Source organism: Danio rerio, chromosome 21 (assembly GCF_052040795.2).
Source record: "Danio rerio strain M-AB ecotype USA chromosome 21, GRCz13ab, whole genome shotgun sequence".
In the NCBI taxonomy this organism is placed as follows: domain Eukaryota; kingdom Metazoa; phylum Chordata; class Actinopteri; order Cypriniformes; family Danionidae; genus Danio; species Danio rerio.
This window is the reverse complement of record NC_141041.1, coordinates 40000001-40021844: the sequence shown is the minus strand read 5'-3', so window position 1 is coordinate 40021844 and position 21844 is coordinate 40000001. Positions and strand designations below refer to the sequence as shown.

At 35.0% G+C, this 21844-nt stretch overlaps 1 protein-coding gene across 2 annotated transcripts in view; it reads left to right on the top strand.

The window, feature by feature from the left end:
* kif20a (kinesin family member 20A) overlaps positions 1–21844 on the top strand; it is a 47395-nt gene that overhangs the window by 204 nt on the left and 25347 nt on the right. For both annotated transcript variants that reach the window (XR_015519479.1, NM_001161470.2), the window contains 8 exon segments: positions 298–481; positions 4640–4762; positions 4860–4979; positions 8053–8191; positions 8292–8467; positions 8920–9016; positions 11111–11323; positions 11424–11535. Coding sequence is in view for 1 of the 2 variants with exons in the window: in NM_001161470.2 (NP_001154942.2) it covers positions 308–481; positions 4640–4762; positions 4860–4979; positions 8053–8191; positions 8292–8467; positions 8920–9016; positions 11111–11323; positions 11424–11535 (1154 nt within the window). In the remaining variant the exon portion in view is untranslated.

The following is a 21844-nucleotide window of genomic DNA, read 5'->3' as shown; positions in this document are numbered from 1 at the left end:
AATGTGTACTGCATGCTAACTGCTAGCGTCCATAGCAAACAACTATATAAAGATCATTCTTTTCCGTCTAACTTTAAGTGCTGTTTCTTGCATATTATATGATTTTAATTCTATGAATAATGTTGCATTAACAAACAACAAAATAGCGAGTTTGAACTGATGATCAGATTTCTGGCTCACTTAACGTTAACCGATAGATTTACGATATGAGTAACGTTAATTTTCATATACAGAGGTCCAGACTATAAATAATTGTAATTTTCTTCTAAATGTAGAACTGTCTATATTAATTTCTAGGTCTGTTATAATGGCTCTGGCGTCTCCATGCGGGATTCTGTCTGATGAGGAAGAGTGCGGGGCTGTGTTTGAGTCCACAGCGGCTGATGTTGTTGGTCTTATGAGGTCTCAACGGTTTGTGTCTCCTCTGCCAGAGATCTCAGTCATTACCCCTGCTGCAGATTCCCTAACGCCTACTAAAGAGGTATGATAGCCATTAGAAGACGTGTGTTATGTCAAATAGTCTTCACATTTGAAACCACGGTCGGGTCGGGCATAGGTGTCGACTGATTTAATTCATCACATGACATGACACATCACGTGGCAAGCCATTTGAACAATAATTTTTTTAACTTACTAAATAATATGCGTTTTTAATGCTATTAATATTTCATTTTTTTGTTTGCTGGCATTGGTTGTATTATGTATTAGCACTTACTCCAGATGTGACAAGATACAACTTTTGTTACAGGAAACAAGATTTCAGTTAATGTTACTGAATCGTGTTTAGTGATTAGATTTATATTTTGCCTTGCAGTCTATTATAGTTGCCAATTGAAGGATTTATGTATAAGAAATGTTTGACATGTTAGTAAGCTATACAGTAATGATTGAGTTTGTTTGACTTAAACATCCGTATTATAGTAAAAAAAAAAGAGTATCACTTAGTGTATCACTAGTGTTTATCGAATATTTGCTAAATAATATATACTTTTTAATTTATTACAAACAAGTACTTACCATATTATGACCAGGACCAGACAGAATCTGCAAGCATTTTTGCTAATTCAGTGTAAAACTTTGCACAATATATGCTATTTTATTCTGAATGATTTTGAGAGTATAGTAACTAAATGCATGAAAAAAATTAACTTCTAAATAACGTTTACAGTGCAAATTTAATTAGAACCACATGTTTGGTAAAGTAAGTCTCGTGTATACACTAAAAGAGAGAAATTATAAAATATAAAAACTGAGAACATATATATTTACATATCCACACAAGTAAATAAATAGATCTGCAGATTTCTGCACATGCATACTCTGTGTGGGCCTAATAATGCCAATAATAATAAAATTATTTATTTTACTCTTGAAATAAGTACTAGAATGAAACGAAAATGTATAGGAGACTAGCATCATTAGTCATTATAGGAGCATGTACTCGTAAAATAAAGCCTATTCATAATATTTTAATAATTTCATAAACCACTGTGTATTATTGTCTTGTGAAATTATTTATTATTTATATGTGGTTTGCATTCGGGGATTCATGATTTCATACCAATTTATTAAAATCAATATATCTTTCTATTTATTTGATAGAAAACAAAGTGCTGCCTAAAAGAGGTTTAATAAAATATAATTTTGGGAGATCTAGTATAACAGTAGTAGCACAGTTTCTTCAAACCAGTGTAAGTAAAGTTTTGGTAGATACCTTTATGGTACCTTTATGATAAGATCATTAAATGAGTTGATGACTTAGGCTATCAAGGCAGCTTTTTTTTTGTCCAAGTGTAATGTTACACGTAAGGGATCAATCGCTTGTCTTGTGTAAAAGGCTTTAAATGCATTACATTGAGGCAAAAAAAAAAAAACCCAGCACAAAGTGCATTTAAAATCCTTTACTGCATGGAATGCCATTGGTTATCTCACTATTTCCAAGGGTAATTTGCCAAAGTTTGCCAAGGCAAGTTAAAACTAGTAATGTTCTTGGCAGCACAATATTTGACAGAATTTTCATCATTTATGACACGTTAAATGTCTCCGTTTTAAAGCAGTCATGGGCAGGGTCAAAGAAAGTGATCATCTTTTTGCATGTAATTGAGCTCATAGTAACATGTTAGCTACCTTTTCTCAAAATTTGAGCATATTTAAATGTTGGTTGATCCCCACTGGCTCCCTAGTGAAGCACATACTGGTGTCCTTGATATTACACAATACCATGGTTTGTAATAGTCAAAACCACCAAATTTTTCTGTAATGCGGTTCCTAAGGTATGTGTATGTTTTTTTTTTGTTTTTTTTTTTCCATTTTTTTTTTTTTTTAGAACAACAGTATCTCCAGCACAAAAAATATACAAAGATGCCATTTTAAATTCTAAGGAAATCATTTTTTATTTATTTTTTTTACTAATGAAAACAACAGAAGTCAATGATACATTTGAATTATTTAGCCTAACATGTTTACTGCTCCAAAATATTAGAAATGTTTCTCAAAATAAAACATATTGTGTTCAATGGGAAAAAGTTTTAGTTTTTTTACTCAGACATTTAAAAATAATATATTTTAGAGCAGTGAGCACTTTATTGTGAAACTGTGATACTTTTATCCAAGGTTATCATACCGTCATAATCTTCTACCAGCCCATGCCTAGTTATAACTAATGTTTAAGGATAGCGATGAGTTGCTAATGTGGCAATAAACAAAGGCTGCATCCGAAATCGCATACTTCCATGCTATAATGTAGGACTGCACGATATTGGAAAAATCTAGCATTGCGATATTTTGTTATTCTGCTTTATTTATTTATTTTATTTTCGGCTGAATCCCTTTATTAATTCGGGGTCGCCACAGCGGAACAAACCGCCAACTTATCCAGCACTTTTTTACGCAGGGGATGCCCTTCCAGCCACAACCCATCTCTGGAAAGCATCCACACACACGCATTCACACTCATACACTATGGACTATTTAGCCTACCCAATTCACCTTCACTGCATGTCTTTGGACTGTGGGGGAAACCAGAGCACCCGGAGGAAACCCACGCGAAAGCAGGGAGAACATGCAAACTCCACACAGAAACGCAAACTGACCCAGCCGAGGCTCGAACCAGCGACTTTCTTGCTGTAAGGCGACAGCACTACCTACTGCGCCACTGCGTCGCTTATTCTGTTATATATATTGTGATTTACAAAATTTTGCCAGGTGACTTTCCTAGCTCTATTTAGAAAGAATTTAGCATTTTAGATTGATTGGAATTGTTATGTAGGGGAGGGTATCTGCCAAAAATCTAATAAACAAATCAAAAGCATAGCTAAAAACTATAAAAAAAATTGTTACAATTGAAACAATGTTTTATCGTTTTCTGCATCTAACGATATACAGGTACAATATATTAATAATAAAAATTTATTAATTCAATAAATTATGTAATTATTATTGCTACAAAGGGCTCAAAAACATATGCAAATGATAAATTATAATACAGCATTGCAAATCCCATTATGTGACCATTGCGAATGATCTCATTGCGATATCGATGCTGAAACGATACATCGTGCAATCCTTCTATATAGTACGTTAAAAACACTGAGAGCCAAGTAGTATGTTAGAATTTATAGTATAAGAAAAACAATATGTGAGAATTATCCAGATGACCTACTGCTACCGGTGAGATTCTGAAGTGTACATTTGATGGATGCTATGCTATCCTTTTATGCCATGTTAAAGAATTCAAGAATAAAAGTGAAGCAAGGGAAGGGTAGGTCATGTGATCGTGACAAATTGGTGGATGACCGAATTCCATTAATACCATTCTTATTCATACTATATAGAACAGGGATCACCAAACTTGTTCCTGCAGATTTTAGCTCCAACCCTAATCAAACACACCTGAACAAGCTAATCATGGTCTTACTAGGTATACTTGAAACATCCAGGCAGGTGTGTTGAGGCAAGTTGGACATAAACCCTGCAGGGCACAGTCCTCTAGGAACAAGATTGGTGACCCCTGAATTAGAACATACTTTCTAAAAGTCGTGTAGTAAATTAAAATGTAGTTTATACTCGATTAGTAGGCGAACCTAATGCAGCCATGAAATGCAGCCAAACACAAACTAACGTTTGTTATTGCACTCCTTTCAGCCAATCAGAATCAAGATTTTCAACAGACCATTGTATAAATAAGCAAAATTGAATGGTTGTGGTCAAATTAATTGTGTAGTAAATTCAAATGTAGTACGTACTAGAGTAGTAGGCAATTTGGGACTTAGGCGACTTTAAATGCAGCCAAACTCAAACTAATGTTTGTTATTGCACACCTTTTAGCCAATCGTAATCAAGATTTTTAAAAGTCCATGCAATAAATAGTTTAATAAATCATGTTTTAATGCTAAATCTGCTTGCCATACATATCCGGGGTTATGAATACTGTTTATTTTGCCAACTCTTGTCTCAAATTGTTACACCGCCAGAAGGAGATCCCTCCCTCAATAATTCTTTTCATTGAAGACAGCAGTAAGTGATGTGTTCTGTTCAACACAAACAGCTTGTTTAATGGCTATTCCTTCACCTCAGGCTTTGTTTGGGTTCAGTGTGAGTGCTGTAATATTAATGGATCTTTTATCTTTTTGACAAACAGCTTGTGCAGATCAAAAGCGATATCAGCAGAAGAGGCAGCACTGATGATGGATCAGATAAACTTAAGGTTTTCCTACGGATCCGTCCTCTTACAGAGGCAGAGAAGGACCGGGGAGAAGAGCAGGTAAAGAAATGTGTCACTTATGTGAAACTATTTTTCTAGGTAACGGAAGGATCTGGCTTAACAATGAAGTGGTTATTGTTTTGTTTGTGCTCTCCAGGGTTGTGTTAATGTGCAGTCTGAGGACAATCTGCTTCTCAAAGCACCTAAAGACTCCCGCAACATGAAGAGTGCTGAGAGAGGGGTCGCTCAAAGTGTGCACAAATTTACATTTACAAAGGTAATGGACACAAACAAATATAGACTGGTCATGGAATATTTGGAAAATCATGGAGTTTTAAAGTTTATTCCAGGGACCTGTACCATAAAACTGGATCTAAGTGGGTAGCCAGTTTCAGTTTAGTTGGCACCAATCTTGAGTTTTTAGTTAACATGAAAGCAGATCGATTTTAATCACTCTTTGTTACTGTGGTATTATGGAGCAGCTGAGCTACCTTCATTTTACTTAAAATCCAAAATATGTGCAAACTAAACTGAAACATAAGTTATAACTGGCTAGCTAGCGAATCTGGTTTTGTTGCACAGGTTCCTGTAGGGCTGGATGATAAATCAATTTTATCAATTAACTCGAGTGTGAAATTTACATCAATTTGTTTGAATAAAATCGGTTATCACTCTCGCTCAGTACACTATACTAATCTACCAGATGTGACCTGACACCAATAAAAGCAATGAAAAATGCAACCTAATGTGAATAATTTAAATTAACACTAAATAATTTCTCGGAGATGGGTTGCGGCTGTAAGGGCATCCGCTGCATAAAAACGTGCTGGATAAGTTGGTGGTTCATACCGCTTTGGCGACCCAGGATTAATAAATGGACTAAGCAGAAAAGAAAACAAATGAATGATCACTTAATTTAAAAAAAATGAATAAACCTCGGAATGCATGTGCATTGAGAAAAAAAGCAAAAACAAATAAAATACATAATCTTGAAAAAAGTCCCCTTTTAACAATTATTATGAGTTCACTTTCACAGTAAATGTATAAAATGGTTTAATTGATATTATTATAAAAGTCCTATATGCAATTATAAATAGATCTTGTTAAATTTGATCTTTAAATGACAGCTTTTTTTCTTTATCTTTTTTCCTGTAATTAATTTTATTTATAATTATATAGGTTATTAACTTTCAACCTCAAGCAGTTTTTGTGGGTGGAAAAAAAATCTGTTAATTGTTGTAAATCTTTTATTTATTTATTTATTTTTTGGTGAAAAAAAAATCCGGGATTTTTTTTTTTTTATAAAGGCCATATCGCCCCGTCCTAGGCCTCAGACATCAATTTTAATTTTGTTTCGTCAAGTCTTGGGATATCAAAGTCTTTTGTTTGTATTTTTTTAATTTCAGTTTCCGATTTATTTATTTATTTATTTATTTTTAATTTTGAATGTAATTGTAAATTTTCTAAACAGTTTTTTTCCTTATTTCACACTTTGAAAAATGTATTATTGCTATTGCTAGGCTATTTTTTCGTGCCATTTATCTCTTTCCCATCTGTCAAATAGCAGTCATTTAAGTCAAATGTAGTCACCAAACTACCTGTTAACAAGTCAAACATGTCAGGAAATTCAATAGTTTTTGCTACAGAGTGACCTCTTCAAAGACTGAATGTTGGGTTTTGTACTCTTGTTTCTTTTTAAAATGTGAGGTAAATTATCCATTGTTGCTCTCATAGTGGCTATTAAATTCGTAAAAAATTATATTCAACTCAAACAATTGTAATATTATGCAAAGCACAACAGCACATTGGTTTTCTGTTATTTGATATTGAAATTCTGCTTTTTTACCAGGGAAAAGTCAATGGATTTTACTTATGACTAGAATTCTGCACATACCTTAAACCGAAGCCATAGCTTGGCCCTGGCCTGAGACTCACATTATGTATCCCTGCCACAGCTTATCAAAATTTTTGGCCAGAGTCTGATCAGAGACCCTTTTTTTTCCGCCAAACAGCTTACACTGTTACAGCCATTAAAATAGACCAGATTTGTATTTTATAGAAAGTTTGTTTTTTCGTTTTGTTTTTACATTTAAAAAAAAAATCCATTAATTTGGATAAATGTTCAGAGATTTTTTTGAATGTAAGTTTTAGATTTTTTAAGTGACATTGATATCCAAGCGGAATGTGGTCCACGGTGAGTTTTCTCACCCTTTCAGCCGAGATTGGTTATCTGGGAACACGTCCAGTGCTGGTGTGAATACTTTGTAAATGCCTATCTTGCTTGTGGATTAAATTGTAACCTCCTGGTGCAATAGATGATTTTTTTTTTTTCATTTTACATTTTTCATTGAACATTTTACTTGATATATATATATATATATATATATATATATATATATATATATATATATATATATATATATATATATATATATATATATATATATATATATATATATATATATATATAAACAAATTATGTCATAATTAATGTCTTTTAAATAATGTAACCTTTGACAGCAACCATTATAGATTGAAATAACAATAAGGTATGATGAGGTGGGGGTGTGGGGCAGCACTAGGTATGTGCGTAACTTGGAACAAAATCCTGCAGGTGCCCCTGGACTTAAAATTGTGCATAACCAGTTGGCTAATTTAAAGTTGTCACTATTTTAAAAAAGTTGACCAGAAATTTGCTTTTCCTCTTGCATTTTTTACAGTTTTAAGTTTGCCATTGGCAATTTTTCTCTTTGTGTTCTCCATTGCACGTGGCTGGAAATCTCTATCCACAAAGGCATCACTAGCACTTCTGGATCGCACGCATTAGATCTCATTAAACTTTAAAAAAGAAAAAAATTAAATAGTTTATTGTGCGCTAGCTATGAGATGAAAATATGCCTGGAACCCGGCCCTAGGAGCATAGAAAAGTCGGGCCCTGACAGGCTTAGGCTCAAATGCAGGACTCATTTTTGACTAAATTGGGAACCTTGTATAGAGCATAAAAATGGCCCATTTTTCAATATTGGGCTGAACAGTTTTGTCAACCTGCCAGATTTTAAATTTCCACTGTTTGCTGATAACGGATCTCTTTATAATGTAATACAAATGTGTCTGTTGTTGCCTTGGTAGCATAAGTGTAATGTAAACAGCAATATGGACGTTAATCAGATATTTCTCTTCTTGAGACTCTTATCTGATATTTGTTCTTTGAATGGTTCAGCACTATAGTGGAAAATCGCTAAACCCATTTATGCTCAAGTTGCCTTCAATGATTTCTTTTTTTTCAGTCTTAAGTGACCAGTTTGAAAGAGTTCTAAGACTGTGAATTTAATAGTTTATCATTTGTGCAGATTTTTGGACCACAAACCTCTCAGCAGGAGGTTTATGATCACACCATTCGGGAGATGGTGCGAGATGTTCTACGTGGAGAAAACCGCCTTCTCTATACTTACGGTGTGACTAACTCCGGCAAAACCTACACCATACAAGGTAAGGTGGCTGCTTAATGCATTTTGGATTTTGGCGCATTATATTTCTGTAAGGTTGGAAAGGTTACGGTAAGAGAATTGGTGTTGCTGTGATTGAACAGGGGCAGGTGCTGAGGCAGGTCTTCTGCCAAGGGCTTTAGTGTCTGTATTCCTGAAGCTGTCTGGTCGGCTGTACACTGCCATGGACCTCAAGCCTGTTCTGAGCCAGGAAGTCCGTAAGCTAGATGTTGGTGAGGTCCGTGCTGAGGAAATGCGTCGTGATGCTTTACTAAAAGAGGTAAACAGAAGAATGGCACAAATAGAATGGGTTATGTAATTTTTACTGATGCATATTTTGACAATGCTCAACAAACCTGTCTTAACACATTGACAATATAGCACAGCCATTAACTAGTAGTTTTAGCAGGGCTATTTAACTATTATACGTAATGTATTTTTAATCAAGTCTTCTCTTTACACATTACAGATTTGGCAAAGATACATTCATGAGATATAATTTGAAAGCGCCATTTAAACGTAAAAAACAAAATCAGTCAATTTCATTCAAGCAATTAGACTTAAAACATGTCAACCATTTATGAACATGTGATGTCAGAATTAATCAAACTGAGTAACCAAGAATCACTACCAGCTTCTAATTCTCTACAATAATGCTTGTAATAGTGCTTCAGGTTTTTTTGTTTTGTTTGATTATTTTCACAATCTCTAATTGCTGCCCTTTTGCTTCAGGATGAAAGCAACCAGTCTAGGCTGCGTGCAGGCTTGTCCTGGGACAGTGGCATAAGTGGACTCTCAGCAACCAGTCACATAGCAACACAGCTGGAAGGTGAGAACATTTCTGACGTTTACCACTAAGGTACTTCATACTGAAAAGTTATTTTTAAATTAATAATAATTAAAAGCAATTAAAGTTTAAGTGATTTTTACAAAAGTTGCACAGGATACATTACAATCAACTTAGAATTGTTTTTTTTATTAATGACAAAATATAACTGAGCTTGCCTGAAACTGCCCCACTGAGCTTACAAGTAAATATAACAAAAAATGTTTTTTGCTACTCACTATAAAATTAGCTAGCTAGCTACAAGGTCTTTCCTGCATAGAGAATTAGGAGGTAGCCCCCTCTATCAAATCTGCCAGGCAGTCAAGGCTGCCGACAGACCACAAGTGATGCTCAAGCACTTGTCAGGAGTTTAATTCTGTTTAATGTTAGCATTTGTTTTGATGAAATTATAAGAATATGCTAACTATACTTGTTTTGAGTAGCAAAAAATTATGATCGGGATACTACCATTTTCATAAAAAACCCTGTAGTTAAAATTAAAAAGTTTTTTTTAAAGAGCCCCTATTTTGCATTTAAAAGGTAATTTTGGTTTTGGGTGTCTAACAACAGGCTGATATGCATGCACGGTCAAAAAACGTTTCATTGTCTTATAATATGCATTTATCCCAGCACCTCCCATATGATTCATTCAGTGATTCATTTGTTCCCAAACCCCTCTTTAGCGCGATGCTAATCTGAGCTGATTGGTCAGATGACGCAATCTGTTGTGATTGGTCCACTGCGTTCAGTGCGAGATGGCAAGAAATGCCCACCACAGCTAGGAAGTAGCACACAGTATGTGAGAGCCCAATGCAGTTAAACACTAGCATATTACTCTGCTCTTAAACCTAACCCCTAGTAATAACAACGACCCACATTTAGAATTAATCCACACAGTGGCTATAGTTGAACTTTTGTGACAATTGACCACGCTGCGCATGTATGAACAGCTGATGGTGGCCATAGTAAAGGCAAACAGCAGAGGATCACTAGTTCAGAAATGCATTTAAAATGGTAAAGGAAGAAGCACGCGTCACATTTTCAACGTGGTTTTGGATGCAATACGTCAATAGCCCCATGAAGGTTTAACCTGAGAGATACAGTACAAGCACTGATCTATAATAGATATGTGATTACAAATCCCGCCAGATGGTTACAATTATAACATGCAATTAAACACATATTTTGCAAACTACACAAAATCAGGCAACAATTTTAATGACACTTGCATATTATGATCCAGAGGAAAAAGAAACTGGTCCATTTGAACTGTAAAAGTTACTGACAAAGTCCCTGTCAAAGTCTGACAAAGTCCCATAGTCTCTGCTGCTCCTTCAATAGCAAACGGCCGGTAAATCCTGTGTTGCAGCGTAGGTTATTATATCAATCATCAGAAAAATGACAGGAACAAACATGGCGCTAGGTTGGCTATACTGTGGTATTGTTGTAAAAAATTTACTTTAACCCTCCCCACAGCCAAATCTCCATCTGTCAGTGATTGTCATCTTCGCGTCATGATCAGTCCTGTGATCCCACGCACTTCGCTAGTGTCTGGGAAAGCGCGCTCACATTTTACAAGATGCAGTACTACATTTGCTTATGTAGCGTATCGACGTCGATGCGTTCAAGCAAAAGTTCCAAACCCAACTTGATTCATTTATTCGACTCTGAGTCGACTATTTCTTTAAAGAATCAATAGTTTTAAACACGGCACACTTTCACATTTAAAGCTCAGCTGAATGTTTTCATTCACTTGATGCTGTGCTACACGCTGCATGGAAGGTCATTTTCAAAAACCCATAAGAGGGGCTTTTTAAAGTCAGTGTAGCATATTTGTTGAGGTAAGTAGCCGCTAACAAAATGGGAATCTAAACTTTATTAAATGTTTTAATCAATTATCTATTAATGTTACATTTTATGTTTAACATTTTAGATCATGGAATGGCTTTGGCTTTGATTGTGAATCTTGTGATGTTGAAGCTCACCAAAAATATAACTAAAGGTGTCATTGTTAAAATTTTTTGCTGATTTGCAGAAAATGTGACCAGTCTTACTCAAATGAGATTTCTTCTACTTCTGTGTGTGGTTGTACTTCAGATTCAGATGGTGTTTGTCTGGAGGCCAATGGTCTGTGTCTCAGTGGTGGGGAGGATCTTGAAGAAGGGGTGCAGTTCTCAGTGTGGGTCTCGTTTTATGAGATCTACAATGAATTTCTTTATGATCTCCTGGACGCTCCACCTTCCCTTCAGTCCCGCAAGAGAGTCACACTACGCCTTAGTGATGACAAACATGGAAACCCTTATGTGAAGGGTAAGATTCACAAAGAGCACAATATATTATTATATGATACTGATTTAATTGTACACTTTAAAAATATATATATATTGAATAATTCATGTGCTTCCCTTAGATTTGACCTGGATTCAGGTACACAGTGCAGAAGAAGCCTGGAAAGTGCTCAAGGTTGGACAACGCAATCAAAGTTTTGCCAGTACTCACCTAAACCACAACTCCAGTCGCAGGTACCTACTGAACTTCATCGTCATTGGAGCTTGTCATTATAAAGACATGACAGTAAAATTTGGTGATTTCCGATGTGTTTTCTAAATAGATGTTATAGGTCGCACCTTTTACATCCAATTTTACATGCAATGCATAGAAAACCCTTGCTGCATCCCAATTTGCTTATGCTATATCCTTAAAATATGTACTTTTTGTAAAAAAAAAAAGCACATACTTTTCAGTATTTAACAGTAGAATATGCAAGCTTTGGGACATATATCCATTAATGGACCCCACTGTTCCTTAGTCACATGCCATGTTTCTTTCAGATTTAATTTCCTACCATATTGGAGTTGCAGTAGCAGGTTAATCTGCCATTCGTATTAATTATGTCTTGAAATTAAATCAAAATTTGACTAAACACTAAAACGCACAGTTAAAATGTTGATGTGAATATTTAATATGATTTTATTGTTGTTTGGATCTTTTTCCTTCACTGCATGACAAAAAAAATAGAGTTTAAAACCCCCAAAACTCACTTGCACAATCTAAATATTAAATATTATTTTAGATAGGCCTATATTTTTTTCTATCTAAAGTAAGCACAAAAGAAAATTCTACCTACACAAACAAATGACACTAATTTACAGCAGATTTGGAGCAGCTCAGGGACTGAGAGACCTATAAATATTATTTTAATATTTGAAAAGCCAAAGCAGCACAGAAAAAAAGAATTCCAGCACAAACAAACTGCAATAATTTGGAGAGATTTGGATGGTATGGGTTGGGTTTTTTTTTTTTGGCATAAATTGAGCTTTGTCAAATGACATCAGTTTTGTCCAACTTAGAATAACTAGGTTGAAGAGTGATGTCACCACTCTTGAAAACATTTTAGTTCTGTTTTTGTTCCATTGTTTTGTTTTAATGGCACGAACACACATACTCAAATATCCTATACACAAAAATGAACACACACACTCTAAATATTGAGTAAATATTGAACATAAGTTAAACTCCAGAATAACTGGCTTCAAACAGGCTTTTTAAATATGAATAAGTAGAATAATGCAAAACCAAAGCATCACACATGGCAAAAACATTGTTTTTATTAACATTGTAAAACAATAACAGTTATAAGAAACCACATACTGCATGACACACACACACACCAAACTATTAACACACAAAGAGTTTTACTGTTAACAAACTGTTTACGTAAATGCACTGCGTACCAAATATATTAAGCAGTTCATAACTTTCTCTGATTTTTCTAGTTATTCGATGCATAAGACAGGGAGTATCAATTTTACATTTTCAGATAAAAAAAAAAATGAAATGCAGTGTTACAAAAATATTATGCACAACAGAGTTTGAAAACATTTTAAATGTTGTGAAGGACTAAAAATGGTTTTGTTAAATTTGCAGTCATATTTACTAAAATCAAATGCCATTTTAATCAAAATCCCAACAGGGCTCGTTATTTGATATCTCCCCCATAATTCTTGCATCCATTGAACTTGTAAGTTTTTGCAGTTTTTGCTTGAATGTCTTGGCATTGTATGTTTTGATTGTGGATGCACTCATATGGATTTTTTCTCTTAAGATTTAGAGGCTGATATGCTATAGCCATTAAATATAAATATTTCAAAATGTTAGATTTTTATACAGTGAAAAACTGATTTTATTTTAAAAACTTAATGAAAGTTTGAACTGATCTTATTAACTGAATAGCCTATGCAAATAAAGCTGTAATTTTAAAATTGCAAGGTGAATTTATAGACCTATATATAACTTCACATAAATCAGCATGGCAAAAATAAATTATTTCCTTTTCTTCGCATAACATGCAACTTGACTGTTGCAAAAATAATAGGTTAAATAACAAAATGGGATTTCATTAACAAACAAGTAAAATAAATATATTTTAATTGAAATAAAAGAACTAAGAACTGAAACCAGCTCAAATGTTCTTGAAATGAAATGTGTTACAGTAATGTACAAATATGTAATGTCCGATAAAGCGTTTTAAGAGGTGTTTTGGCAGTACAGAGCCACCATACAAGCGAAAAGCTAAATAAGATGGTATTACTTTAGAAAATGACACATAAATTTGTCCCATTTGGTGTCCCATACAAGCGAAAAGCTAAATACAGATTGTATTATTTTAGAAAATGCGGCATAAATTTGTCCCATTTGGTGCTAGATAGTATATTCTTCTAATGGTACATTCTTTTGAACATGTCGCTGCTGCTTGTCAATCAGACAATGCTTTTATGTTTGTTTTTGCTGTGAATTGCAGGACAAATGATCGATGAAAGGTTTAAGATAAACCACTGTAAGTTTGAAACTTGTTAAACAGCGTATAATCATTATAAATATGCCGATAAAACTGAATAAAATCTTAGATCAACAACACATGGCAAGCAACAAGTTGATAAGAGCAAATAATCATATTTGAATACAAACAACCAAACAAGATGTTTAGCTTGTGTGCATCGCTGCTATTATGTTTACATAGATCTTTTGCTTGAGAATGCTGAAAAGGTTCTGAACCAGGTTGAGGTCAGGATAGTGGCCTCACCATGAGTTTCTCTCTTTTCATGTCCATAACGGTCAGTACCACAAAGGTATTCTTTACAGCATGCAATGTATCCTACTATGTGGCTCAAGTCTTACAGGTTTTCTGCTGTCTTAAAAAATATCTTGTTTTGCGGTAAACAAATAAAGGAGGTCATACAGTGAACTGAACCGAACTAAACTACACTAAGCTTTAACTTTGAAAACTGGACTGACACAGTTTCAATTCTCTAGAACTTCAATGTTAAGCTGCTTTGACACAATCTACATTGTAAAATTGCAATAGAAATAAAGATGAATACAGTGTTCAACAGTGGGAATGAGAGGGAAATATTTTATAAGAATTAATTTCACAGGAGTTTTAATCATTTTGATTTCAACTGCGCACGCACACACAAATATGGAATCAAAGCCTTTGAAGTCTTTACTTCTGCAGAGTACTTATTCCAGGGTTCCCACGCTTCTTAAAAGTACTTGAGTTTCAGGCAAATACAAAAAATACAAAACATACTGAGCCATTAAGTAAAAAAACAAAACAACAGTTATACTCTAAAGGAGAACATTGACATTTTGAAACCAAAAAAACTGAACTGAAACTAAATTATTAAAAATAAACCTGCCAGACTTAATTTATGTCCTCCGGCAAAATAATTTTTATTATACTTTTAGTGATCTGCTTGAGGTAGGTCAATTGATTTTTTTGCTTTTGATGAAGCAACATTCAACTTAAGCTCTTTTGACCATGCGCCTGACCGTTTCTCAGTGTTTCGCCACAATGTCTTTAAGTAAATGATTAATTTAGGCCTATTTTCATTATTCGTTTATTTTCATTATTCGTTTATTATTATGTACAATAATTGAGACATAAAATGATAGTAAAATATAATCAACAGCGAAAATGTAAATAAAAACAAATGAAAATGTCTTGTCTTAGTCCTATCAAAATAGCAAACACTGAACATCTCTCTTTATTTAGCTATAAGACTGCTTTATTTATTTATTTATTTACTTATTTATTTAGGCTTACTTATTTGTACTGAATGTTTGTGCTTTCATTTTAGTTGTCTTTTATTTCTTCAATTCTATTTTCCGAAACGAGTCCTCTTTGCACTTAAGTTTACAATAAAGCGTGTTAACAAATTTTAAAGGGTCACGAAACACCAAAACACATTTTTTGAGCTGTTGACAGTCGTATATGTGTCTCACACTGCTAAAAACACTATTAGGACACCTATATTTCACTAAAAAGTGTAAATTGGTTGTTTTTGCGTTATTTCAAGCAAATTCATACTTCCGGTTTGAAACGCATTTTTGAAGCTGCGTCACGGTAATGATATAATAAGCCGCTTTTCCACTATCGTGCTGAATCGTTCTTTAAACAGAACTGTTCCATTCCGTGCCAAACCGGGCCAGACAGCACGGATACGGTTTCAGTTTCCACTGTCGTGCTGCGACAAAGCTCTTTAAAACATTACACAAAACGCATCAGTAGTTGCCTTGGTAACGCAATGTAAACGGCTCCCTTTGTTCAATTAAAGTTAAATAAGAGCCGAAACAAGTTTTTTTTTTTTTCATAAAAGCAAAAGCAACCATGCGACTAAACACTGTTATGCCGCTCTATCATATAGGGGTGCTAAATATAGGTACATGTGCACCCTTATTTATTTATATGTTGCGCAGCTTTGGCTAAATTTTATTTGGAGGGAAAATTACCAAAATGTAACGTGATGATTGAAAATAATTAGAGGGGAAATAAATATTTAAAATCTCTGAACATAACAGAAAAATAAAGAATGATAAGACAACAATAATAGTGCATTTGCATATAGTGGCAGAAATATAATTTTGGACAGGCCTTGTCAAAGTTGAGCGGGCACTTTCACTAATAAAAACACAGCACATTAATTATTTCATTTTTAACAATCAATTAAATTACACTGCGTTTTTATATCAAAAGTTGATAATGATATAAAATATACTACATTATGATGTTAAAATGAAACCAATTAAGCAATGGCTGTTGTTTGTTTTACTATTCAAACATTAAATAACGAATGCAGCAAGTGAAATAAAAAACGAATTTGAAACAACACATATAGCAGGATATAAAGCATATAAAGCACTATTATATTTAGCAAAATGCTGCTCTATTATTTTTTTATTTTGATAATTTTATTTTTATTATTATAATTATTTTGTGTTCATAATTAACTAACAAGCTGAAGGCGAATTATTGCTTGACGTTTTAGAAAATATTTGCGTAGCTATATTAAAGATCACCAAGAACAAAAACACAGAAACATGTTACATGCCTCATAAATGTCATATGTATAACTGAATCATATAATTGCCTATAGCTGAAATGATGAAAATTGCTCATTTTATTTTTATAAAACATTTGTCAAAACGTATTGATATTTTTTGAGTAAAAGCAATACTGACATTTAAGAATCCATATTTATTTAATTCATTCATTGTTTTGACTTGTTTATTAGTGCATATGCTATAATATAAATCATTCAACAGTACCTTGGACAGTTACAGTGCCGCTCCGTAAAGCTTTCAAGCAAAGTCTTTTGGACGGCCGACATTACAACACGAACACGCCGTCCTTCAGGTGGTCTCGCCGGAATTAACAAGCTGTCCTGGCTTTGAATTAAAAAGTGCAATTATTTCCTCGTTGTTAAAAGAGTCTGCAAGTTCGTGTTCCATGGATATAGTGATGTTGTTGTGGAATTTGGACATCGACGATGCTGAGCGTGACTTTATTCGCTTTATTCGATGCGCAGCAGGAAAAAAGTCAGCAGTGCAAATCGCTGGCATCTCCCGGATCAGAGCGAGTTTTGTGCTGTGAAATACAGCGCTGCGTGCAATAAACTCACATTCAGGCAGGCGAAGTAGGTCTGTATTCAAGTCAATAAAATAATAACTTTAATGAATAAAATATCTTCGTAAGAATGTGATGAGTTATTCACTTCTCTGCCAGAGACTGCTCTATGGTTTTAAAACCTTTTTCAAACTGTATTGTTTAGACCTGGATCATTATTTTATATTAAATGTACTGTAGTTTATTTAGGATGTCTGATGACCAGCGCGCTTCTGCTGAGCCAGCGGTGGTAGCTTAGCAACCGAGTCGCGACGTCAACACACAGAATCTGTCAGCACAGTTCAGCACGGTTGTCTAACCGTGCCGAGAATTCCGGGCCAAGAACGGTTTGTAATCGTGCCGCGCCGTTCCAGGCTCAGTGGAGAAACAACCGTAACCGTACCGAAGTGTTCTTAGAACGGTTTGGCACGATAGTGGAAAAGCAGCTATAGCGTTGTATTCCAGCGTGCAGACTGGACGTCTGTGCCAGAGTGAGTCTTATTACGTCTTACAGTGTGATGCATTAATGCATGAGTAAGGCTTGGTTCAAACCAATCAGCGCTCTCTATTGTGCAACTTCATTAATATTCATTACTATCACCGTGTTTTCAGGACAGAGACGCCACGTTGTGTTGGCAAAACAAGCGTGAAGTGTTGCTTTTATAGTTTGCTGCAGTTAGGTTTCGTTTTCATTTTCTCTCTGAGAGCTCAGAGTCACGTGTGGATTAACAGTGTACGCGACGCTCGACAACAATAACTTGCGTGTCTAAGGAGTATTATTGTTTACCTGAGAGGTACCCTTTTTGGTGGGCGTGGTGTATGACAAAGTTTAAGTCGACGTCATGCTCGCTCGAATAAATGTCTACAGTAAGGCTGTACGGATCGTTCACATATCATAATGAGCAGCACATCTCACAAAACAGATGCTTTATACACATAAATACTTGTCTATACATGTTTATTACTAACTTTTCTATGAACAGGAGTTGATTATAACTGCAGATCAATGACAGTGCAAAATAGGCTACTGTAACGTCTGTAATTATATAAAATAAATACATAAATGCAACATATATGAACACATACAGCCCCTTACGGTCTCTGATATATTATTAATTACAGTAAAACTACACGCATCATACATTTAGTACTTATTATTTCTCACACACACAATGATGTACAGCAACACACAAATATTTTGAAATATAAAAACAGTTAAATGGTTAAATGTTTAAAAAAGATTATTTTCTGCATAAATATAAAAACCACTACCACCTCCCATGCTGCCTTCACCGCAGAGGGCTTTAGAATTCATCACTAATAAAGTCAATCAATTTATGGCAATGGCATGTTTTTTGACCACACTTGTTATTATTGTTCATTTTATTAGTTTGCTGGAAATTAGTCTTCAGTGGAGTGCCTCCACTACAGTTTTTTTTTAATCTACGGTTAAAAGTAAGAGGCAGAATGAAAGAGGCTTGTTTTATTGTCATGCAGATGGTCTTAAACTGTTAATGAAGCATTCTGTTTTTCCTCTTACAAAGTCTGCCATGTAAATGGTTAATATGCTATGGTGTAACCTGTTTGACTCTTAAAGGGCCATGGAAGCGCTTTCATTATGCAGTTTCATTATGCACAGTTTTTCACAGCAGCAACACAAACACAGACGCAAGGGAGACAGACAGTGACTACGTTTACATGGACACCATTATTCGAAGTATTTGCCTTAATCTGATTTAGACAATGAAATGATTAAGATGTTTACATGAGTTGCTTTTTAAATGTTCCTTTTATGATCCCGTTTTACATGTTATAACACATAATTCGATTAACGTCATTGCGTCACCTTGCTATCCACATTTCCTCCAGAGTTTCATGTAATTTTGGGTGTTTCATTTTTAATTTGTCGACTTTAAGTGCAGTTTGGCACTTTCATGAACATTTCATGCATGCCCCCCGATTCAAACAAGATATTGAATGCGAGGAACTGCTGGAAGAGTGTTTTAATGGAATTTGATACCGCAAGCCGAATTGGAGAAACAAAACTCCACATTTCTTGGTCGATGCAGAGAATAGTGTCAAACAGCTGTGTGTGTACAGACTATCCTGTCACAAAATGTAGCGAAAATCCTAAAAACAACGGTAATAGTTTGATTAAGGCGTTTACATTCAGAGAGCAGCAATTACAGCGGATCTCTTAGTCTATAATGTTGTACTAATATTAACGTACAGGAAACTTGGTAAGTAAATAGGGATGTAACGGTATCAGAATTTCACGGTACGGTAATACCTCGGTATGAATGTCAAGGTACGGTATTTATTGAATCATTTACAGGAAAAACAAAACTTTTGAAAATACTCCAAAAAAGTGCCAAAAGTGTCAATGACATACAAATTAGTCATCTATCTGTAAGCTTTGAAACAGGAACTTCAATTTTAACAACAAAAAATTATTAAACCATGTAAAAAAATAAAGTTTCAATTTAGTATTGTTGAAAACTCATCACATTCAACATTTAATCACTCACTCACTTACTTAGATAGAGATGGGTTTAAAGGAAAATTATCATATAACTATAATCTGGTAAAAGCTGGTATCTCTGGGTATTTACAATGTCCCCTGCAACAGAAAAAAAACCCTCTCATTTGGTACTGAGGATTCTGGGACAGAGATATGACTTGGCCCATGTTGACAGCAGTGGGTAACGTTGTGCATTGTCTTTCCCCCACTTGAGAAGACAAACCATGCGTGAGATAGAGGTCTCTTTGTGGTACAAGTCAATGTCTGCATCAATCTGAACAGTGTGCTGTGTTTCTGCAGTCCCCATGACTCCTATTAGTCGTATTCCCCAACTTGCAGGCACGTGCACACATAGGGCTCAACCTGTGCAGTGCACATGCCCTTTTTAGTCTTGGATAGAAAATGCCCTTCCAAATCGATCAAAAGTGCCCCCGCGACGCGACACAACCTCCGTCCAGCCCTTCAGTAGACAACACCGCTCTTGAGTATGCGCGCTCAACCCCCCCTCGGCGCTTTACAATACGCGCGAGACAACACAGCTGATCAAAACGCGCGTGACAACACTGCTATTCAGTACGCTCGCGGCGACAACACTCGCTTTAGGTTCGATCATTTCCATCTTTTTTTTCATCTCCGCTACTAGCAGCACACTCCATTTCCGCATTACTGGATCTGTAGCTACAACAGACCGCAAAGGATTATGGCCACGCATGGGCTGATGGGAAATGTAGTTTAAGCTACCTCCCGTTCGCTTCATTCGCCTGAGCAAATTTTCTCAGAAGACCTATAGTTTTACTGAGTTATGCGACTTCGGTAATATTGAAAAAAATTAATATTGCGGTATGACGGTATTTACAATACCGTTACATCCCTATAAGTAAATAATTTTGACTAAGGTATGTCTTTAAAACGGAAAGAGTACTACTAATGATGCTAACTTACTTTGCCATCCTAATAAACATAAACAACAAACACTGGTCACACACTTAACAAATCCATAGAGACAGGACAATCAACTCAAACTGGAACCGCATTTGTTTTATGTTTTTTTATTTTTATTTTTTTTTTTATAAGAAGACGAGTGTCAACTTCGGGTTTTACCATTTCCAGACTGGAAAAGCTCTCAAGTTACAAGTTTTCTTTAAAAAATTAAAAATAAAATAAAACATATTTTTGGTGCATGTTAGCAGAGCACACGAGACACGAGAGCGGTGCTTCCTCGCAGGAAAATAAAAACAAAACGTTTGTTGCTTCACATTTATAAACACAACATTGATAACCCATGTCTTGTAACAATTCCTCTTCCACTTGTTTTAATTACGGTTGACAACACAAAGTGGTGTCTCTCTGCAGTCTGAACACTTTAAGAGGTAAAAACAGTCTGCGAAGCTATCATGCATATTAATGAAGTTGCATCTCATACACAATAGAGCGCGCTGATTGGTTCGAACCAAGTCTTTCTCGTGACTTAATGCTGAAAACTCAAAGACGTCACATTGTACCATTTGGCGCAGTCATCCAGTCTTCGCGCTGGAATGTACACAATGATCGCATGGCTGTGAAGCAACTTCAAAATTTATTTTTAAACTGAAAGAACGAATTTGCTCAAAATAAAGCAAAAAATAAATAAATAAAGTTTTCACTTTCTTGTGAAATATGTGTCCTATTAGTGTTTTAAGCAACGTGGGACACATATGTCTGTCAACATCTAAAAAAAAAAAAGTGTTTTGGTGTTTCGTGACCCTTTAAGGAGAATGGGAGATGAGACTGGTAAAAAACAAGGACAACCATTTTAGACCATGCGCCGACACACAGACCTCTTCTTCCTATCTTTAAAGTGGCAGAAGTGAAATCGAACACGCACTTGGATCTGCTTTTGCACTTGGATAAATCAAATGGAACCCATTGTATGCATGCACATTTCTCTTGTAGACAGAGTGGACAGAGACTTACCTTTTCAGTTATTTAAGACATAAATTTTCGATGCCACCTTTGACTTTATTTATTCTAACCAAACCTGCCATTTGTGAACATGCTCATTTAAACCTAACTAAAGATACAAAATGTTAAAAAGTTGTCCAACTTAATATTAATTTGTTTCATATTTACCTTTTTGAAGAAGATTTTTCAATAGTTAATTTTTCTCCTGATTCAAGAGGTCTCTTTGTTTAGTCAGTTCATTGTTATTTGATGACAGTCGATCTCTCTCTTGAGTCAGTTCCATGTTTTTGATTTTTAGCTGATCTCTCTCTTTTGCGAGGTCCATATTCATGGTGTTTAGCTGGTCTCTCTCTTTTGCGAGGTCTGTATTTGTGTTTTTTAGCTGGTCTCTCTGTTTTTTGAGGTTCATATTCGTGGTGTTTAG